Source organism: Alligator mississippiensis, chromosome 2, assembly GCF_030867095.1.
Source record: "Alligator mississippiensis isolate rAllMis1 chromosome 2, rAllMis1, whole genome shotgun sequence".
Lineage (NCBI taxonomy): Eukaryota > Metazoa > Chordata > Crocodylia > Alligatoridae > Alligator > Alligator mississippiensis.
The window spans coordinates 197,003,969-197,024,208 of record NC_081825.1 but is presented as its reverse complement, the minus strand read 5'-3'; the positions used below and the strand labels follow the sequence as shown (position 1 = coordinate 197,024,208).

The following is a 20,240-nucleotide window of genomic DNA, read 5'->3' as shown; positions in this document are numbered from 1 at the left end:
TTTTATTGAAGTCAATAGATTCATACTAGGGATGGATTTAGTCCAATATTCCATATACTGAGATTTCTCATTCACTGTAGAAGCAAAAATCACGATCCCTTACAGTGATCCAAAGAAAAAAAATCCAAGGAGAGAGAGAGATTGAGAGAGAAAGAGAGACTCAAGAATCTGTTTTTTTCCAGATGTTGTCTTTTGGAATTTTAAAGCCCTTTGGCTGATGATCTGAGATTACAGCAGTAACTTTGCAGCAGTTGTGACATGGCTGCTTTGTTAGGTATAATGAGATGCAGTTATCTCATGCACTCTAGAAATAACAGCAGCATCTTACTGTTTTAAAAGCTGATTAATTTATTGTTGGGGTTTTTTTTTTCAGCGTTCAGCTTCCCTAAGCATTGTGGGCTTTTCCAACACTTTAGAAATGGAACTATCTTCAACAAGGTTAACTAGGTCAGCTGATCCACAGATGCAAGGTGTATCTGCAGTAACATTCGGCCAATCCCAAAGCATGCCTCATGCCTCTGATATTCAACCAGAACCTGTGCCTAGCTACAGTTTGGCATCAGACAGAGCTATAAATGACCTAAGCCCTGGGACTACTAATAACCTAGCAACAGGTGATGTGCTCCTGGGGAATGCTAAGTACAAGGTAAGAATTGCAAACATGCCTAACTACTTTACTGCTAACAAAATGTACCTTAATTGATAACATTATTGTTACAGCCAGTAGCTTCAAGGTTGCTATGTTAATAACTGTATTATTATTATTATTATTATTAATAATAATAACAAATATTGTTATGATTATTCCTAATAATATTTAGTTGTTTTCTTCATTTATTTTTTTGGGGTGGAAATTAAGGAAGTTAATAGCAGAAGTTGATTCCTTTTTTTCTTTTTCCTCCAGCTGGAAAATGAAGATTTCAGTACAACTAGTGACCCCCTTGGTAATGACTCAGCCACTACCAGTCCCAGTACAATTAATGAATTAGCTCTCCCTATGCAAAAAATGTTAGAAGAGCCTATTAATCTTTCAGTTAAGAAATCTCAACAGTGTGCCTCTCCTTCTACACCAATCAACAATGCTCCTTGCCTGCTATCAGCCAGTGTAAAACAACTTAGCAATGAAAAAGGTACCAGGTTTTTCTTGATCTTCTTTGTTGATGCTATTGCTTTTTAAATCACCATTTGTTGCAGGCCTTGAAATACAATGTGGTTATTTCTAGTCCTAAATATATGCTATTCAACTTATTGTAGTGCATGCTACGGCATTGTTTAAAATATCACACCTAGTCCTGTAGAAGGATAATGTTTGATCTATTTTTTTTGGAGAAAAGCATGGAAATTGTATCTCTTTTAATTGCTAACTGCCTTATCCCTGAACTGAGAACGACGGAGAGTTTGCAAGTGGGATAATGATGTGAAGTACCTGGAGTATTACTTTTGTTAGCAGGTCTACTGTTAATGAGATCTGCAGCTTCTGCTGCTGAAGAGCTGATTTAAAGAGTCCAAGTGCAATTTTTAAAAATGACTTCCAAAATGTAACGTGAATTCTGCTAAGTCTGACACATGAGATACACAGCACATATTGCTTAGGTTAATATATTTCACAGTATGTGCTTTGTCTTGGCTCAGTCTGTTTCAGAACATTCCCTTCAGCCAAGGCTTGCTGCTTCTTTCTTAATGGAGAATTAGACCTTGCTTAACTCTCTTTACAGGCAGGTTGCCAACACGCCTATGCTACACTGTAAAGCTTCAATCCTGCAGACCCTAAAAGTCAATGGGACTATTTGCACAAGATTGCAGGAAGAAGCTATTCCTCTGTGACTTATGCTGATATTTGGCTGCTTTCCTCTATAATGGATGAATTAATATTGCTATCTCTGCAGTATATTTATAGTCAGAGAATTGTAATGAGTATAAAGAAGGGACCAGCTCAATGATACAAGAGAATGTATTTGCCTTCCCTTAAGTGTATTGAGCCATATTGTGACAATTATACCAAAGGGCTTTGTGTGGGCAGCAAGGATTGGCAGCTCTGTGAAAGGAGCACTGGAGAGACTGTGCCTCAGGCAAGCTAAATCTCTCCAGGGCTGCTCTGTGCACACAATCTGCTCCATCCACTAGTAGATTTCTCCACCTGAAGCGCTGATCTCCACTGTAGGTTTTGAAGAATCTCAAGAGGTTTTCTACTTCATCTCCCTGCTCTGAGGCAAGATTAAATAGATATCTAGACCATACCTATATTTGTCTTCCCTTTTCTTAAAAACCTTCAGTGACGGAGCTTTCATGAACTCCCTATGTGACCCATTTCATTGTTTAGCTATCCTAATAACTAACCTAGAACTACCTTGCTATAAAAGCTGATAGTTTCTTGCCTTGTCCTGGTGGACCTAAAGAAACAGCTTTTCATGTTTGAAGACACTTATCATGCTCCCTCTATCAATCTTCTTTTTATCATAGTAAACAAACCCTGTTCCTGCAACTTTTTTCATGTTACTGTCTTCAAAACCTCTTTTCACTCTTATTACTCTTCTCTAGACTCTCTCCAATTTGTCTACAATGTGTCTATGAACTGTGAGGCCCCCAAAACTGGACACTGTGCTCCAACTGAGGTGTAAACAATGCCCCAGAAAGTAGAATAATTATCTTCTATATCTTATATGTGAAATGCCTGTTAATAGTTACCAATATGACATTTGCTTGTGTGTTTTCTGCAGCAGCAGATGGCTCAATTTATTTTATGGTCTACTATAATTTTCCAGATAAGTTTGTGCAGTATTTCTGCCTATAAGTTAATTCTTTCTTTTGTATTTATGAATTTGATTTTTTCTTCCTAAGTATGATACTGTTCACATCTGAAATTTCATTTGGATTTTGGATCACTCGACTAATTTAGCAACATCATTTTGAATTGTAAGTCTCCCAGAAGAATTCAATACCTCCCAGCTTAATGTCATCTGGAAATGTTAATGTGGTACACATTCAAGTTATCAGTGAACGTATTGAATAGCACTGGTCTCAGGACAGAACCCCTTTAGGACTCCATTTAATATGTCATCCCAACTGGACAATGAACAGTGATAATTGCTTTTTAAGTACATTTTTTTCAACCACCTTTTATTTGGGGCTCATTTCAAATCTTTGTTTGCTTAAGAGGACAAGTTTTCCTAATGCTTTCTTCCTGAGTTCTTAAAACAATGGTATTCAGTTTATTTCCTTGTTAACATTGTTATTCTCAAACAAGTCCCTGCCAGAAGTAGAAAATGTTCATAATGGGCCTGATCCTGTTCATATTTAAGGTCAACGTCAGTTCAGCATAGCCCCATATTTACACATTTATACATGTACTACAATATTTAAATCATATTTCCACATATAAAGAAGAATACAGCATGCCTGTATGTGTACAGATGCTCTTGATCAGTTACTTTTGTTGGGAAAGGTTTCTCAGTCTTAGGACAGAATTGGTCCAAAGCTGAGAGAGACAACAGACATCATTCTAGAATAGCAAATGGTATATACATATGAAATTGTTCTGTTATTCACATATGCTATACTGTTAAAAACAGTAAAAAAATATATTAATATTGATGTACCCCTCTGCCTTTAATTTGACACTGATATTACATATATTTTATTCATTTCCTTACTGTCTGTTACAGATTTCAGTAATTGTGAACAGGAACATTTTGAGATGGATGTGAAGAATAATCAGAACATCAGGTAGTAGAATCACTTTCCACTCAGAAGTACTAGACATGAAGTGTTATCAGTCTTTTCAGAGAATGTATCCTATTTACATTCAGCAGGTTGTTTTAAAAAGTATTAAAAAGTATTGTTTTTATCAGCAGGTTGTTTTAAAAAGGAAACAATCTGTTCTGTAACTGATCATTTTAAAGACACACCAAATTACCGATGATGACAGTTCCTTGAAGGCATATCCAAGGCCTTTTTAAATTGTATTGTTATTTTCTAAGGCTGTCTCAGTGACACTGGTCTTATAGCAGTCCCATCTACATAGGATATGTAGGGACATTCTGGAAGTTGTGCTGAACAGAGCTTTCATGCAATTGAAAAATCTGGACCTACACATCACTAAAAATCACAGGTGCTAAAGTGTTTCTTTAATCATTTGCTGCTTTAGAACAGAACAAACATTCATTGATATCTAGTTTGTAGATCTGTTCAGGAATTAGTCTGCAAAATGGTTTTCTTTGAAAAATGTTTCTTGGGTGAAAGCTAAACAAACGTGTTACAGGAACATATCTGTTCCCTCAGAACTTTTCTTGGGAAAGGATTCTCCAATTCAGGATGGATGTGTGGTCAAAAGCCACAATAGAATAGTGAACAAATACTTCATCCTTTTTTTAGAAATCTTAAAAAAAAAATGTGGGATAGAAAAACTATTTTCTACCCAACTCTTCTTTTGTGTTACTTAATTGCAGAAGACTATATATTTGTAATACTCCATTTCTAGGAGGATGTCATGGGGATACAGCTGTGTATGGGCTCAGGGTAGACTGGGTGATTTAAAAAAGATTACATGCCAATGAAGGTAAATTATCACTTTACCAGAAAAAAACAAAGATGCATCCTGATCCTTCTTGAAGTCAATCCTTATTTTACCTAAGTTACTTATAACCAGTTATCGTCAGTTGTTTTTTCTGATGTAAAACATAATTCTGTTAAAAAAGAAGCCATTTTTATATTGTAGCTAAAGAACCCTATGTTCTTCTGGCTATTCATTGATTATAATGGGGATTATATTTATTGAAATTAATTGAAGGGTTTAACCCATTTTAGAGTATAGAGAATACATTTTAAAAAGTGTCTTCTCAGACTTGGAGAACTATGTGTTCGAAGCAATGTTGTATTTATATGCTTATGGTCATACAGCCTATATCAATATTTACAGACTATAAAATTATATTAAAAAGCTAATTAATCCAAGTTATATGTTTAAAAGTACTGAACAGACTAGAAATGTATGGCAAAATGAGGAGTACATACCTCTAAATTATATTACCATTTTTATCTATAATTTTACTTCTAAATATTGTTTTCCTAATTTTTTTTCAATTAGATTAAGTGTAATCTTTCTTGATGCTAGTGTCAACCATAGCTGGCTTTCTGTAGTCACAGCACAAAGATAGGAGGGCAAGCATTAGGCAGAGATTTAAGCCCTCATCCATCAAAGAATTTAACTATGTACTTCTATTTTAAAGAAAAGGATTCCCATTTCTATTTAGCAAAGCCTCAAATAGATGCTTAAATCCCACTGACTGCAATTGTAAGTGTGTATTTAATACTTATTGGATCAGGGCTTTTAAGAAAGCAAACAAATGTAGTAATATAAGAAAAAAGTTGAAATTAAGAGAAGATGATTCCATTTAATACCAGTAAGTCTTACCACACACCATTTTGATTTCAGTACTTATGCTAAGGAGTTGAAGATCCCCTATGTGCGACTGGAACGTCTGAAAATATGTATGTCAGAATCTGGGGAGCTTCCAGTGTTCAAACTGCAGCCACAGAAGAGTGAGCAAGATGGAACTTTTCTTCTCATAATTGAATGTGGAACCCAGTCTTCCAGTATGGCAATAAAAGTAAGTTGAGCTTGCATCATGCTTTGTTTGCTTGCTTGCTTGCTTTCTCTGTCCCCAACTCATTGTATATATGGTTACAGATGACGTTAGGCTTTTGTATGATTCACTTAGACCTGCTGATGAATTTTACTCTTCTGACATTCTCTGAAACACAATGGTGATGGGTGGGAGTATAAAAACAGATGGTTAATAAGGCTGTGCGAAGCTTCAGTCCCCAACTCGATTCAGTGGAGATTTGGCTCAATTCGGTGGTGAATCTCCGAATCCGAATCAAATCAGAGGTCCCTTTAATCTTTCCAAATCAAATCGGAACCCTCCAAATTGATTTGGAAAGATTTGGAGATTTGGACACAGACACAGCTTTAAATGTTTTTTGTACATACCTCTAGGTGGCAGGGGCTCTTGAATAGTGCAGTGCTGGGGTGCATGGAGTGTTCTACAGAAGTGCGGGGGGCTCCCCAGCACGCTCAGCAGCAGACGCCAGAAGTGGGCCAGAAGCACTTCCAGGTCTGCTGGGGAGTGTGCTAGGGGGCTCGCCCATGCCGCCCCACCCCAGCTCAGTGACTGGTGCCTTCTGGGTCTGATCACCAAACCAGGAGGGTGCAAGCAGGGGCCACATTATGCTCCCTGGTGGACCCGGAAGTGGAGGGGCCCCCCACACTCCTGTGGAAGGGTTCATCCAACCCAGCATTACAGTGTTCACGAGCTGCACTGGTACCTCGAGGTATGTAGAAAAAACTTTTAAAGCTGTATCTATGGCCAGATCACTGATTCTCCAAACCAGCACTGAATCTTCAGATTCAGATTTGGCCGAATCAAATCAGGGACAGTAATCCAAATCAATGAATCGAATCACTGTCCCTGACTTGAATCTGAATCGAGTAGGGCCCACTTTGCACACCCCTGATAGTTAACACGTTAGCTATTTGTTAGCTATGTCTGTTCCATGGTGACAGAGGCCATCTTTCATCAACTCCAGGAATAAGGTCCTAGGGGTGCCCTGGTACTAGGTGTCTATTTGGCTGAAGAACTGGTGGCTTAGGGCACCCCTAGTCTGTCCTCACCACCTCATTTCCAGGGTGAATGTGCCAGGGCAGGGTTTATTGCTTAAGCAGCAGGGCTGAGCTTCCTGCTATAACAATGCAGACATAACCTACATTTGTGTGGTATTCCTCCCTGCTCCTTCTTTAATGTTGGAGGCATCCCAATAGTGTAAAACTTACATCATCTCAACATGGCTGTAGTCATAACATGGCAGTGTAGGATGGGAAAAACAGAACAAATCTCTTTTTTTGGATTGTTGAGATGCAAGAATGTATTTGCTTTATAACTTGCTTCACTATGGATGCAACATGAAATATAACTGCCATCTAAACAAGAAAATACATGGGGTATATGGCATGGGGTTAGCACTACCTCCTCCTTATAGCTGGGGCAACTGAGGCACAGAGAGGCAGTGCCTGGTCCCAAGTCACCCATCAGGCCAGTGGAAATAGGGACTGGGACTCCAGAGTCCAAATCTAGTGCCCTATCCAAGAGTCCACTTATGATACACCTATTCTACATGTAGGGGCTTGGATGTGAAAATGATGATTCTGTGATTCTGGGTTTCTCTTCCTTCAAGGTCAATCAAGATAACCCATCTGAAGGAAAGATTCACAAACTGGGAGGCTCAGAAAATAGGAAAATCCCCATCAATCCCCCATCAGGACAAGTACCATCTCCTTTTGTAGATATCCGTCCCGTTGATCATAAGCTTAACAATGGCATTCCCAGCACAAGAAAACCTCCACTTCCTCAGGAAATCAGTCCAATTGAGAATGAGGATTTCTGTGCTGTCTGTCTGAATGGAGGAGAGTTGTTGTGTTGCGACCACTGTCCCAAGGTCTTCCATCTGTCATGTCATGTTCCAGCCCTGCTCAGCTTTCCAGTGTGAGTACATAAATGCATCCTTAAAGCAACCTTGGGCCTTGGCTTGCTGTCTGAGGGCTGTATGTGGTAGTGTTATACTCTTTCACTGTGTCTTAACTTTTGTTGGGGCGGTTCTCTTTTTTTTTTTGCTTTGCCAATCTCACAGAGGGCAACAAGATTTCCACAAGCTCTTGCAAACTAGGAGACACTCGAATTTTTAACAAGATCGGTTTTCAGTCGTGTGTGCTCCTCTGGCCCCCCAGCCAGCACTACAAAGGAGAGGCAGACCTGAATTTTATAAACATCACTGCAAGCTGCTGGAGGCAAATAAAACTTTACATAGTGCATGAAATCTCTGGCAAGATTCAGACAGCTCCATCAAAAGATTAGAAAATAGTGTAAGGACCAGAAAAATCGGGGTGCTTCATTTTGGAGAGCGTCTTCTCAGTTTCCTCAGGGAAAAATGTTCATCCCTTCTCCATATACCAAAGCAAGCAGGCAGCTTGGCTTTCTATACACATGGATGACCTGAAATTTGCCGAGGAAGCTTAGCACACTTTGGCCATTTTTTTGAAAGTTACTGCACTACTCCCTGGACTTCTCTCTAATCTGTCAACTTGCCAAGACCTAATGGTAGGACCTGATATGTGACCGAGATTCAAACTAGGGAGCACTGGGTTATTTTTCAATCAGGAAATTTAAAACGGGATGTTGAGTAAATAAAGTCTATAAATTCAGTTTCAAGATTCTACATTTCTAACGTAAATATTTTATAAAAGCAGAAGTCAGAGGAACCCTTGTTTCTGTGAAGCACAATTAACTTTGCCTCTCAAGTCCCTTTAAATATGGGATATAAGGCTACATGGTCCTTTCTCCTCACAAGGCAGCAAGTTTATTTTTTATTATTTTATTTCCCACCCCCTAGAAATTACTAAATTATTATTATGCTCTGTTTTCAAAATAACATGTAAAATGTATGTTTACTAGGCCAGATTTGTTTCTGTTGAAGTCATTTATTTTCTTTAACTAAATAACTCTTCTTCTGGCTGTAGTGTTCTTGTCTTGTCTTGTGTCTAACTTTTCTTGACTATAGCTATTCAAACCTTGGCCTTCCTAAAGTTGTCTTTGTCAGTGCGGGGTTGGCAACTGCTGCAAAAGGGATGTGCTAACACTCTTCAGCACACTTGCATTGAATTGGGGGCAAAACTGCATGTATATACTTTGGCAAACATGCAGTAAAATAACACTGAGTTGTTTGCCAATTGGTATATCTACCTATTTAACAAAGAGTTTTTTTTACTAGGATTTGTTTGGTTTGGAGAATCTTCTGTAGCTTTATGTAGCTTTAATCAGCTTTATGTAGCTTTAAGCTTCTGTAATTTATGTTATGAGTATCTTTTTGCGTATCCAATGTATCCGTTCTGTGTAGTGAATATCTTCCTCCTGTTACCAGTAAGGGCTTGGAGTAATTCTTGCTGGTTCAGTTGGATTGCCAAATGTTCTCATCAGTGTAGAACAAAGGGTGAAAAATAATGACAGTGGCTAACTAGGGACCCAGCTGGGCCCACTGGTGTTTATCTCGTTGGGTGCTTTTCATATTTTGTAATATTAAAAAAGAATGCTTGAAGCCATTTAGTTGGTCATGTTGCTGGCATGTATTAACACATACTTTTAGTACTATTTCCTGTTCCTTTATTCTATCCAAAGTCAAGTTAACAAACTGTCTGAAATGGTATCTATCTTAAATCAGATTGAATTTTATTAGTAGATGTTTAGAATTATGAATCCATACTAAAGCTTTTGGAGAGAGGTTTTCACTCTGGGTAGCATCTAGCACAGTGAGCCTAATGATTAAGTTGCACTGTAATATGAACACTAGGCAAAAATAGAGAAGATAAGTTATAAATTACACAAATACAAACCCATTAGGCACCAGTTGCTTTTTCAATTCAGATCTACCTTGGAAAAAATCTCATCTGAAACTTTGCTGATATTGTGTTGCAGGGGAGAATGGGTATGCACACTCTGCTGTAATCCATTGAAACCAGAGGTGGAGTATGACTGTGAAAACACACGTTACAGGCGCATTAACAAAGCACTGCATGGCCTGGATGACTGTGATCAGAAGGTGGGTACAAATGTAGTTAGACAAAGAATGTTTAATTTCAGAGTATGCCTTTGCAGTAGAGACTCGTGAACATTTTGATGTCTTGCATGATAACTGTGCGGGCCGGGCCCCGATCCCGCCGCCAAGTGTGAGTCGGGAGGGGCGATCCGCGGCCCGTCTTTGTGCACGCAGGCTGTGGCCAGCAGCCCGGGCACGCGGGGTCAGAGAAAACCGGCGGCGAGCTAGAATCAGTCACAAACGCGTAGTGGTTGATTGAAAAGATTATTTACTTACACCCAAAGATGGTAGTGGTGTAGGCTGGACAGGTTTCCAGGTGCAGCTCCGCTTAAATCCTCGCTGGAGGACTATGACAAATTCCTTCCCACGGAGTTGTTTAGGCTCTGCGGGTTCGGCAATTCCTTCTCACGGAGTTGTTGAAGCTCCGTGGGCTCGGTTCGGTTCCCTGGTCCCCCGGAGTTGTTAAGGCTCCGTAGGTTCGAAAATTGGGTTTACAGGAAAGGGATACGTCTGGGATTGCGCTCGGCGACGGGGAGAGGCTAGAGGCAGTTTGTTCTTTTTCCTTTTTCCCTCCGGAGTAGTTAGAGCTCTGTGGGTTTGATTATTAAGCCTCTATTGCCTGCTTGAGACGCGTTGGGTCCGTGAGGATCCTCAGCGCTTGGAGATCTTCACACTGGGTGAAGTCTCCTCCTCCTGGTGTTCGTGGAGTCCTCCAACTTGGGCGGAAACCACTCGAGCCTTTTGTACGGCTAGCAAGCCAATAGCTAGCCGCCACGTGTGCCTACATTCAGAACTGGCCAATAATGTGGCACGAATCTGAATACAAATGGTGGGAACTCCTTTGCACCGTACATCTCTGAGATGCAAAAGAAATGCACCATGCAAAGAAGCTGCAAATTGGCGGGAAATCCCCCGTTGCACCGGAGTTCTCTCCCGCAGCAGAGAACTCTACCGTGCAAAGAAAACTACAATTTAGGCGGGAACAATAATTTAGCGGTGCCGAAGCGCACACAAACAAAAACCACAACTTTGGGTTGTGACAATAACTACTAAAATTTTTCAGAAAGTTGGGGTACAAGTACAATTTAAATCGCCCATTACACTTTTCCTGGCTTTCTAAAAATTCCCATTTAATTTTATGATGAAGGCAGTGTTGCTGAGATGGACAGAACTGGAAAGTCAGTTCCTTTTTCTATCAAGCAGGAAAAGCAAAGCCAACAACAGAGGAAGGTTCCTCACTGCACCTAGCTCATCTGTCCTAAACCTCTGTTATCAGAATACCTCCCTTCATTCACACCTCTGCTCAGGCCAGCTGTGATGGTATTTTTATGTAGTAGTGTAATTAAGGCAGGGCTTGCAGGGCAGCAGCCCCAGGTGCTGACTCTGAGGGGACACAAGAATCACCTCTCTGGGAGTCATTGCTTTGTGCTGCCCCTGTCAGGGCATAGCAGCTGGGCAGTGCAGTGTTGCACCCAGCAGTGCATCTAGGCATGGGGTGTGGGGGAGAGGCATGTGGGGCAAATGGAATGGTGCTTCCTCCTCTACTGGTTCACCTCCTTTGCCAGGTTCAGCTCTGCACCCAGTATGTGGGTATGGGTGGGGAGGAAATGAGGCACCAGGGTGGGCTACCAGGGAGCCCAGCCATGGGGCTGCTGCTGCCACAGCTGCTGCTGCTACAACAACAACAGAGCATCAGTAGCCCAGGCAGGTAAGACTTCCCTTCTCCTTACCCATGCCTCCCCTCCCCTCTTCATCTACAGTAGTCGGTATATCCCACTTCCAGGCACTCAGTGATCTTGCTATGCCTCTGTTTTTGTGATGTGGACACCTATTGAAATCCTTGATTCCTTTCACATAGGCCATTGATCAGCTTGAAGATTATGGCAATGGCACTTAGTGACTTGAGTCAGACAATAACTGTTGGTCTCAGTAGGCACTCTCTGCATCCATTAAATCCTTTGTGAAGACTGGTTTTTGGTTGGTTTTTTTTTTGAGAAAGTCAGTGTATATGCCACACCAATGAAGCAAGGCTAATGAATACATTTGTTTATGCCTCTCAATCATATATGTATGTTTAGACCATTCAGATCTTTTGGAATTGAATAGAGAAAAGGATTTCTGTTGCTTGGTTGACAAAGATGAGTTAAGTACAGCTACTCAAACAGTTCTGAAGACTGCCTCCAGAGGAAAAAAAGGAACTGTAATATAAGTTAACATGTTAAGCCAATAAAGTTAACATGAACTGCAGGATTTTTATGCAGTCCCACTAAATATTTTTTTTTCCAATATTAATGGAGTACGTTTGGCCAGCTACTGCCAGAGATTCTTGCTTCTTGCTTATTGTTAATTGGTCCATGACAGCTAACTTACTAAAAAATAAGTTAACTGTTCAAAGATTCTGTTTGAATTGTAGCTGTGTGTAACTGCACTGGGGAAAAGATTTGTAAAGGGGTGTGACAAAATGGGAAACAATTAATGTATTTATCTCACAATATTGTAAGAAAAAGTATCCAGTTATTTGAGGCAGACATGGTTCTTTGGGTAAATCCAATATCTTTTATTAGACCAACTCAAATAAATGGGAAAAAATCTTAGAAAGATTTTGGGCACAAACACCTTTTGTTAGGCTGAGGAAGTGTCTGCTCTTCCTGGATTGCGTGGTAAAGCAGCCAGTACATATGCAAGAAAGCCAGTTAGTTAAAATGTAAATTGAGGTGGTCAGTAGGTGAAAGAGAGGTTGGGAGTGGGGAAGGGGGAATGAATGCAACTGTAGTCTGTGTTTTTAAGTTTTTGTAGGAAGTCTGTTGTGTCTTGGACAAAACTTGCTTTTTTGAGTGACAACAGGTTTTAGGCTATTTGATGTGTTATTTGAGGTGTTTGTGTTAACATTCTGTCATCTTAAAAAACAATGGGTTTAATAAGTTAAAGTAAAGTAAGACATCAAGACTCTCTGCAAATGTGTGCTTTATATAATTGAGTGTCCTTATCTGTACACATGAATTTTCCAATTTATACAAAACAATCATTATATATACAGTTACTTGTTATAAATGTATAACTGCTAGTGCACTCAGGTGGTTAAGCACAATCCTGGAGTGGTATTGGTAGGTCATTTTTAGACTAATCTAGTCTTTGTATAGTTATTTTTTCTCACTGTTATAAAATATGTGTATGTAACAGGTTCAATTGGATCATTGTTTCCTTGGATAATATAAGAGTGCAGACCTCTACCTGATTTTACTCTCTATGCAGAAATCAGCAGCTGCATCTAATTGTGTTCTTAGGCAAATAGTTTTCACTTGTTTATGCTTTTCTTGTAATCAGGTATTGAAATAGATGTGAATGTGGAATACAATTTTACCATCCTGTACAATTTAAAGTACTGAGCTTTAACATGACATAATTTGCATAATATCTTAAGTGAAATGTCCTCTGGCATTAGTGCTGCATAGGCTGTATAGCAACTTTCAGTTGTTACAGTACTCAGTCAGTGGGTGCTGCAAAACTTTGCCCAACTCCGTTTAAAAACAAAATAAATAGGTAATGTAAATTTGTCTTTTCCAGAAGTGTGAAAAGTTGGTGCTTTTCCTGTTCTGCAGCAGTCTGAGCCTACCCTTCCACGAGCCTGTCAGTCCACTGGTAAGTTCTACTTACACATAGAGATGGGAGAGAATCCAAATTGTGCTCCAGTTCTTCTAAAACATTTCTCCCTTGTCTTCCTAAAGATAGCCATACTTAATAGTGTCTTTCCCCACTGACAGCTGTTCAGAAAATATAACCCTGGTAGCCTATACTTTTTGCCAGCAAATATTTTAGTGCCAGGTTTGAATTTTTTGTTTAAGTTGTTTACAAGACCATGAGTATGGTGGCAGGTATCACAGTAAGCTGGGACAACTGACTTCCTCTATATGGAGAGAACGTAAAATGATCTAGTGATGAAATGATACTATTGAATACCATGCTGCAGTACGAGAGACATGGACTGAGATGTAACCGTAGACTTCCTCCTTTCTGGTCTGTTGTCTGACAGAAGTGATGCCATTCTGTTTTCAGTAGGAAAAGGAGTTATCTGTACTACTGTTAAGACTCTGGTTGCCTGTTGGTATTATAGTATCAACCATTACCTCAGTATACTGAGGAAAATACTGATTATGACGAGATGAAATGAAAGTATCATGATACTGGAGCACAGCTTGAAGCAAGTTGGTGGAGAGAATGAGAGAAAAACAATAGTCCCAGCATGAAGGAATGGTCCATAGAGTAGTATAAAATAAAAATACCACATAACAAGCTGTTTGTGGAACTTATTAGCAACAAGAAAATTGTTTCTCAGAGAGAGAGAGGGTCTAATTTGTGGCCTGCTAAGGGAGCTGTGGGTTCATCAGTAAAGCTTTGTGGTGACAATTTTCTATTTATTCCAGGCTGAGCAGTGTCTGTCGTGTTGTTGTGCTCTGGTATAAAGGCACAACAGGAAGGACAAGAATGCCACAGCTCTACTTTTTAACCAGCAGAGAGGATTAGCTTAAATGCAACCTTCCTGCGAAGGGCCTTTATTAGTTGAGTGGAACAAGTTGGTTCTCTCTCTTATCTATAAAGTGAGTGTTGCAGAAACTTATTATTTTGGCAGACCTAGGTGTAAGGGTTATCTACATGGTAGTATTATTTATGTAATTCCTAAGGGTTAAATGACAACAACCATGCCATGCTGTGATAGGGTGAAACTCCAGAGACTGCAGATTGCAGAAAAGACACCATAGTGCAGTGATCATTCTCACAGTCAGGTTGGTACTTAATCCAGTCTTGGATTTGTCTACAGAGAAATGGGGGAAGATGGCGTTTGTCTAGAGCAGTGGTTCCCAATCTGTGGTACACATACCACCAGTGGTACGCAGACAACCTGTTGGTGTGGTGCTCATTAACAAATTTATTAGAATTATTTTGTATGACAAAGTTTGCTGGTGGTACTTACGGTTGAACTGAAGAATTTGCTGGTGGTACTTAAGGTTGTATTGTTTTAAATTGGTGTTGCACAATCTGCCAGAGTTTGGGAACTGCTGGTGTAGAGGTCAAGAAATCCATTTAAATTTCTTTTTCTGCCTCAGTTTGACCCTGGGCAAACTCACTCCTGTTGTCCTGTAAAACACTCCTTATTTGTAGAATGGAGACATTGGGCATTAATACATGTGCTCTGGGAATGTGGCGGGTGGAGGATGCTTTAATTAGTGTGGCTTTAAGAGCTTCTCTAATTAAAGCACCTAGAGTGTTAAAATGGTGGCAGGGATGCTTTAACTAAAGCTTGTCAAATGAGCTTAAATAAAGCATCCCTGCCTCCATTTTGAAGCATGGGGACACTGGTACACAAGGTGTGGAAGGCTGCTGGAGTGCAGTAATTAGCACACTCCAACACACTCGTAATTACAGTGCGTCAGAGCAGCCTCCATGCTTACATATGGGCACCCATTAATACTGAATTTTCTAACAGTTAAAGGCAAGGATTTCTTTGGATGATATCTTTTATTGGACCAGGTGCATAGTTGGAATATAGTTAGACAAGCTTTTTAAGTGCAAGACACTTCCCAGCTGCATAGTTAGAATAGAGTCAGACAAGGTTTCAAATGCAAAACATTCAAAAGCTTATCTATTATCTCAACTATGCACTTGGTCAAATAAAAGATATAACCCAAAGAAATCCTTGCTTCTCACATAATTCCTGGACCATCCTGACTACAACATCATTCTAACACTACCTCACAGCTAAATGCTTTTATCTTTGTTTGTATTGATCTTTATTTCTTTGTATACCACAGACAGTATCATTTACAGGGTTCTTGTTATAAAAAAGATCATACATAACAATCTCTCTTCAAATCACAGGCTCGGCATTACTATCAGATCATTAAAAGGCCCATGGACTTGTCAATCATCCGGAGAAAACTCCAAAAGAGGGAGAAATCGCACTATTCTGCACCTGAGCAGCTGGTAGCGGATGTGCGTCTCATGTTCTGGAATTGTGCAAAGTTCAATTATGTAAGTACCCACTATGCAGAAACCAGCACATGCCACAATAAGTCAGTGAAGGGGCAGAGAGCTCAAAATTTAACCTGGTCCCAGTTGTAGTGCTGGTTCCATTGACGTTCCACTCTCATAAAACTGGTGTAATGGAGTAGACAGTCAGGTTTTAAATTCTTAGTAAATTCTACAGACTTGTTAATGCCAAAAATGAATGTTTTGAGTTTGGACATACATGGATAAAGTTAAAGAACAGTGTTTTGTCCACTGTAGCAGGATCAGGCATTCTAGGGGTGGCTGTGATGCCTCCTAGTGGCCACTCGACTCCTGCCTTCACTCTGACTCTCTGGGGTACCCTTTCTTCTTCCTCACCTGCCAAGCCTTGATGTAATTATTTTTAGTGTGAAAGGGAGGCTGCCTCAGGATCCCAAAGTGAGCCCAATTCTGGCTCCACTGTGGCTCTTGGGTGCTGAGTCATGGCTCTCCTGGCCCTATTACTGCCTTTTTGGACTATTTGTGGCCTCTCTCTCCCCCTGTAGCCCCACCCATGCCTCTCAGATGTTACCCTAGGTTGGGGGTTGCCAACATTTTGGGGCACAGTGCCAAAAACACCTGCAACTTCAATTTGTAAAATGTTGGTGTGCTAGGAGCAGAGAGTGGGGGAGCAGCAAGGGGCCTGATCCTTGTGGCAGCGCAGTCCAGACCCCTTCCCCAAGGCACAAGTGCCAAACAAAATGTCTTTGTGTGCCACACTGGCATGCATGCTGGAGTTTGCCTGCCTGTACCCTAGATCCACAGACCGGCTTGTATAGGCCTCGGCCATTTTGGCTTTAGTCCACTGGTTACTCTTGCTGTAGACTGCCAGCCTAGGCCTGAGTCCTCTGGCCTGGCTTTTGCATCTCAGCTACTTGGCCCTTGGCCTGTCCCACTCAGGTTTGGCCTATGGCCCTCTTAGCTTGAGCCTGCCCCCAGCTCCCCCTTGGGGCACAGGCTCTGGCCTTCTTGGCCTTAGCTCACCCCTATCTCACCCTTAGGGCTCAGGCTATGGTCCTTTCAGTTTTGGCTGCCCTGGATAGGGCTCAGAATCTGGGGTCCTCCCATCCTTCCCTCCAACCACTATCCATTTCTCCGGTCCCCAACTATAAGACACAGTGCAAGCAGACTGCTCCTAGAGAAACGCAAAGTCTCCTCTGGGCTGTCATACCACTGCAGAAGCCTTCCCCCTCTTGCTGGCTCTCTCAGTCCCTGGGATACCTGGTCTGCCCTGCAGCTTCTGCCTCTTACCAGCTCAGGCTAGTAGGAGCTCTTTGTACCATGGAGTTCAGGGCAGCACTGGATCCCTGCTGCAGGCTTATATCCACTGAGGCCCTCCCTTCTCAGTCAGGTACTCTTCTGACTGGCCACAGGTGTGCCCTCCCAGCCTGATGGACTGCTTACTGCACTTAGGCTACAGTTGCTCCCTTGCTGCATTCCCTCCCACAGCTAATCCTGGGGCCCTTTCTGCTACAGTCTGTCTCTCAAAGTAACAGGAACCCCTGGCTCCCTGTTACAGCCAACTAACAGCCTTCCTTGTATATGATCTACTACATTGGCTTGGAGGGACCGAAGCAAAGTAACTGGAAGAAAGGAAATATATTGGAGGAGAGCTAAGAAGTTGCCAAAGCACTTGTTGCTTTCTGTACTCTGACCCAGAGCACATCCATCTTTTAGTGGGTGTAGAAAATGTCTTTCTCAATAGCGGGTGTAAGAGCAGTGGGGCTATTAGACTATAGGGGGTCCAAAGGAGACTAGTGGAGATACGCAGGACAGTGTCTAAGTGCCTCTAGATGCTATTTCAGAGAAGAGGCTAGGAAGACCTTGCTACCCCATTGGTGAGCTATATACATACAATAATACAGGATTATTATTTCTTCTTTTACAGCCAGATTCAGAGGTTGCGGAGGCTGGACAATGCCTGGAAGTCTTCTTTGAGGGCAAGCTGAAGGAGATTTACCCAGATAAGCACTTTCCTTTGATGCAACAAGAAGACTCTGATTCTGAAGAGGTAGAGAGTGAGCATAACCAAATGCCCCCCAAAGGGTTCCAGTGGCCATCATATGGACAGGATTGCATTCAGCCTAAAAGGAGGCGGCGCCATGCTGTAAGAATGCAAAAGCAAAAGCATTTGGTTGCTAAGTGGCCGCACTGCTAATTCTGTTACAACTGTTGATGTGAAGTCTTGACAATGCTGTGTGGGAATTAATGGTCAGGCTTTTATCACATAAATATGAGCAGTTCTACAAATTTATGGCAAGATGCCCTCAATGGAATAAAGTGTCAGTGATTATAAATGTGTGTGAGCGTGTGAGTGAGATCTCTGAGACTACATGGTTATCTTTCTAGCACAAAACTGTGTCAAGAATAGTATGAAAGACAAGGAGCCCTCTAGCTATTCACTGTTTGTTTCCTTTGTACACAGGAAAGCGAAAAAACTAAACGAACGATGTTTCAGCCATCTAACAGCCTTCCTCAGGTGTGACCTGCTGGAGTTACCGGATTTGCTCTGAGGAACCAAATGTCCAGCAGAATAAGTGACAGATTTAAGATGTGTGGGAGGAAAACAAAGCAAGCGTTCAGGCTGTTAACTTTAATTCACAAAACCTACTGATCACCTGCCTTATTCCTAGATGGTGTGGGTAGACTGAGGAAGCTAAACTTTGGAAATTGTACCCAGTACTCTGTCTGACTAATCATGTGTATGTTTGCAGTGCTTACACTGAAGTACTAATGCTGTGGTGACATGCAATGAACAATAATAATAATAATAATAACAGTAAGATTTTTGTAATATATAGTACTGCTGAACCATTTCATAATCTATTTAATATGATCCTCCATTTTATAGAGCACAGCTAACCATGTAATAATCCTGCAAACTGAGAAGCAAATGTTGCCTAAGTTGCATAGCAAATATTGTTTGTGGTCACAAAAGATTAAATGTATTCTGGCTCAGTGATTTCTAAGGGAGCTAAGTGAGGCCTCTGCAACTTGGTTTAATGCAATTATCTGGCTAGTTGTTTCTTTTGAAGGGGAGCGTTTTCCTGAAATCACAAAGCAGCAAGTGCTAATATTGAAGGCTCTGTGAGAGTTATTTCTGAGCATATAATGTTCCTTTGCAAAGAATCCCTGCACTGGTCTCTAACTTACTGCTCAGTAGAGCACTAAGGGATTCCTAAAGCATTAAAGGCAGCATTTTTATAAAATCAGAAACCTATTTTGTCCTGTATAGGTTCTGGAGCTTACTGCATTCATGATAAAGGAATTGCATGGTTATAGAAGTGCCTATAAAATAAAGCAATATTTCCTTCATTTTCTGTTTGGTTATTCCTGGTAGCTGAGAGTTAATAATAGTGCCACAAGACAGTGATAGTGTGGATGTGCAGAAGCTCAAGCAGAAATGAAAGGATCTCTAATTCTTTGTTTCCTTGAATTACATGAACCTTTGACAGAATAACATCTAGAGCCAGATTGTAACCTTGCTGTTCACCTGTGTAAGGAACAGCATGTTGCTGTACTGCCCCAAGAGCAGGGCATGTACAGAGAGGTGATTCACAGCCAGACAACCCCAAATTATTCTTTGCTTCAGAAGCACAATGAGCCAGACATTATGTTGGCCAGTGCTTTGTCTATGTGCAGGGAGAGTGACTCTTCTTTGCATTTCTACCCACCTATGTCAGCTTCGCTTTTAATCTGGCCCCAAGAGAGGAGTGTTGTTGCAGATCCTACGCACAATTGAGTGCATTCAGTTACAATCAGTTTCCTGTAAATAAAGAAGATATTTTCAGCACAGTTTATATAGGCTATTTGGTCTGGAAACCATGTATGCTTCTTTAGACAACACTTTAAAGTAAAAGTTTATCTACATAATACTTGGATTTAATGTTATAATCTGTTGTCTGTATTGCTTATTGTTTGCCATTAACTCAGTAGTGAGATGACATTTTATTTGCTTTGAAATAATGGAATCTGCACTATAAAAATGGTGTGCTACAAGCTGAATGAAAAGTTGAGAGATGAGGATGACAGAGGTATATGACAGTTTATCTTTAGACATGCTCTGTCTGCATTAGCTGTAAAAGCATCCTGTGAATAAAGATCCATATGCTTGTGCTTTTACATCAAATTTGTCATTTTTTATAGAAAGAACTGCCTTGGCACAGAACATTGACGGCAGGTTCATGTCAGACTCTGTTAATCACACTCACCTGTGCCACAGGTATCAACTCTTCCTGGCTGGTAATGAATCCTGTCAAATGGCCTACTCCTCCATTGGCATTGTTTTAGTAAGTGGCATCATATATAGTTTTCATTTAGGATCATATATAGGTAGAGCTAGAAATGATTTATTGAGCCTTGTAGATCTTCAAGTACCTGGGCAGAGAGATCTTAGAATCTATTTTCATTTTTAGACGCTGTAGTTCTTTTTTGTGATTTGTTTAGTTATTTGCTTAGTTTTCTAAAATGTTGTCTTGAATCAAAAATGAATTCAGGGTTCACTGTGTCTTGTACATGAAGCTGATGCTTGGTGACGTCAGTATGATTTCCGAGAG

The 20,240-nt window shown here is 40.7% G+C and overlaps 1 protein-coding gene across 1 annotated transcript in view; it reads left to right on the top strand.

Annotated features, from left to right (window-relative positions):
- Window positions 1-19,806, top strand: part of TRIM66 (tripartite motif containing 66) — a 97,488-nt gene extending 77,682 nt beyond the window's left edge. The window contains exons 14-23 of the mRNA XM_059722658.1: window positions 374-646; window positions 905-1,130; window positions 3,663-3,723; window positions 5,432-5,606; window positions 7,231-7,538; window positions 9,522-9,645; window positions 13,207-13,281; window positions 15,517-15,669; window positions 17,573-17,791; window positions 18,110-19,806. Coding sequence (XP_059578641.1) covers window positions 374-646; window positions 905-1,130; window positions 3,663-3,723; window positions 5,432-5,606; window positions 7,231-7,538; window positions 9,522-9,645; window positions 13,207-13,281; window positions 15,517-15,669; window positions 17,573-17,791; window positions 18,110-18,169 — 1,674 coding nt within the window. The 3' untranslated portion in view covers window positions 18,170-19,806. The remainder of the gene's footprint in view (window positions 1-373; window positions 647-904; window positions 1,131-3,662; window positions 3,724-5,431; window positions 5,607-7,230; window positions 7,539-9,521; window positions 9,646-13,206; window positions 13,282-15,516; window positions 15,670-17,572; window positions 17,792-18,109) is intronic.
- The last annotated feature ends 434 nt before the right edge of the window (window positions 19,807-20,240 follow it).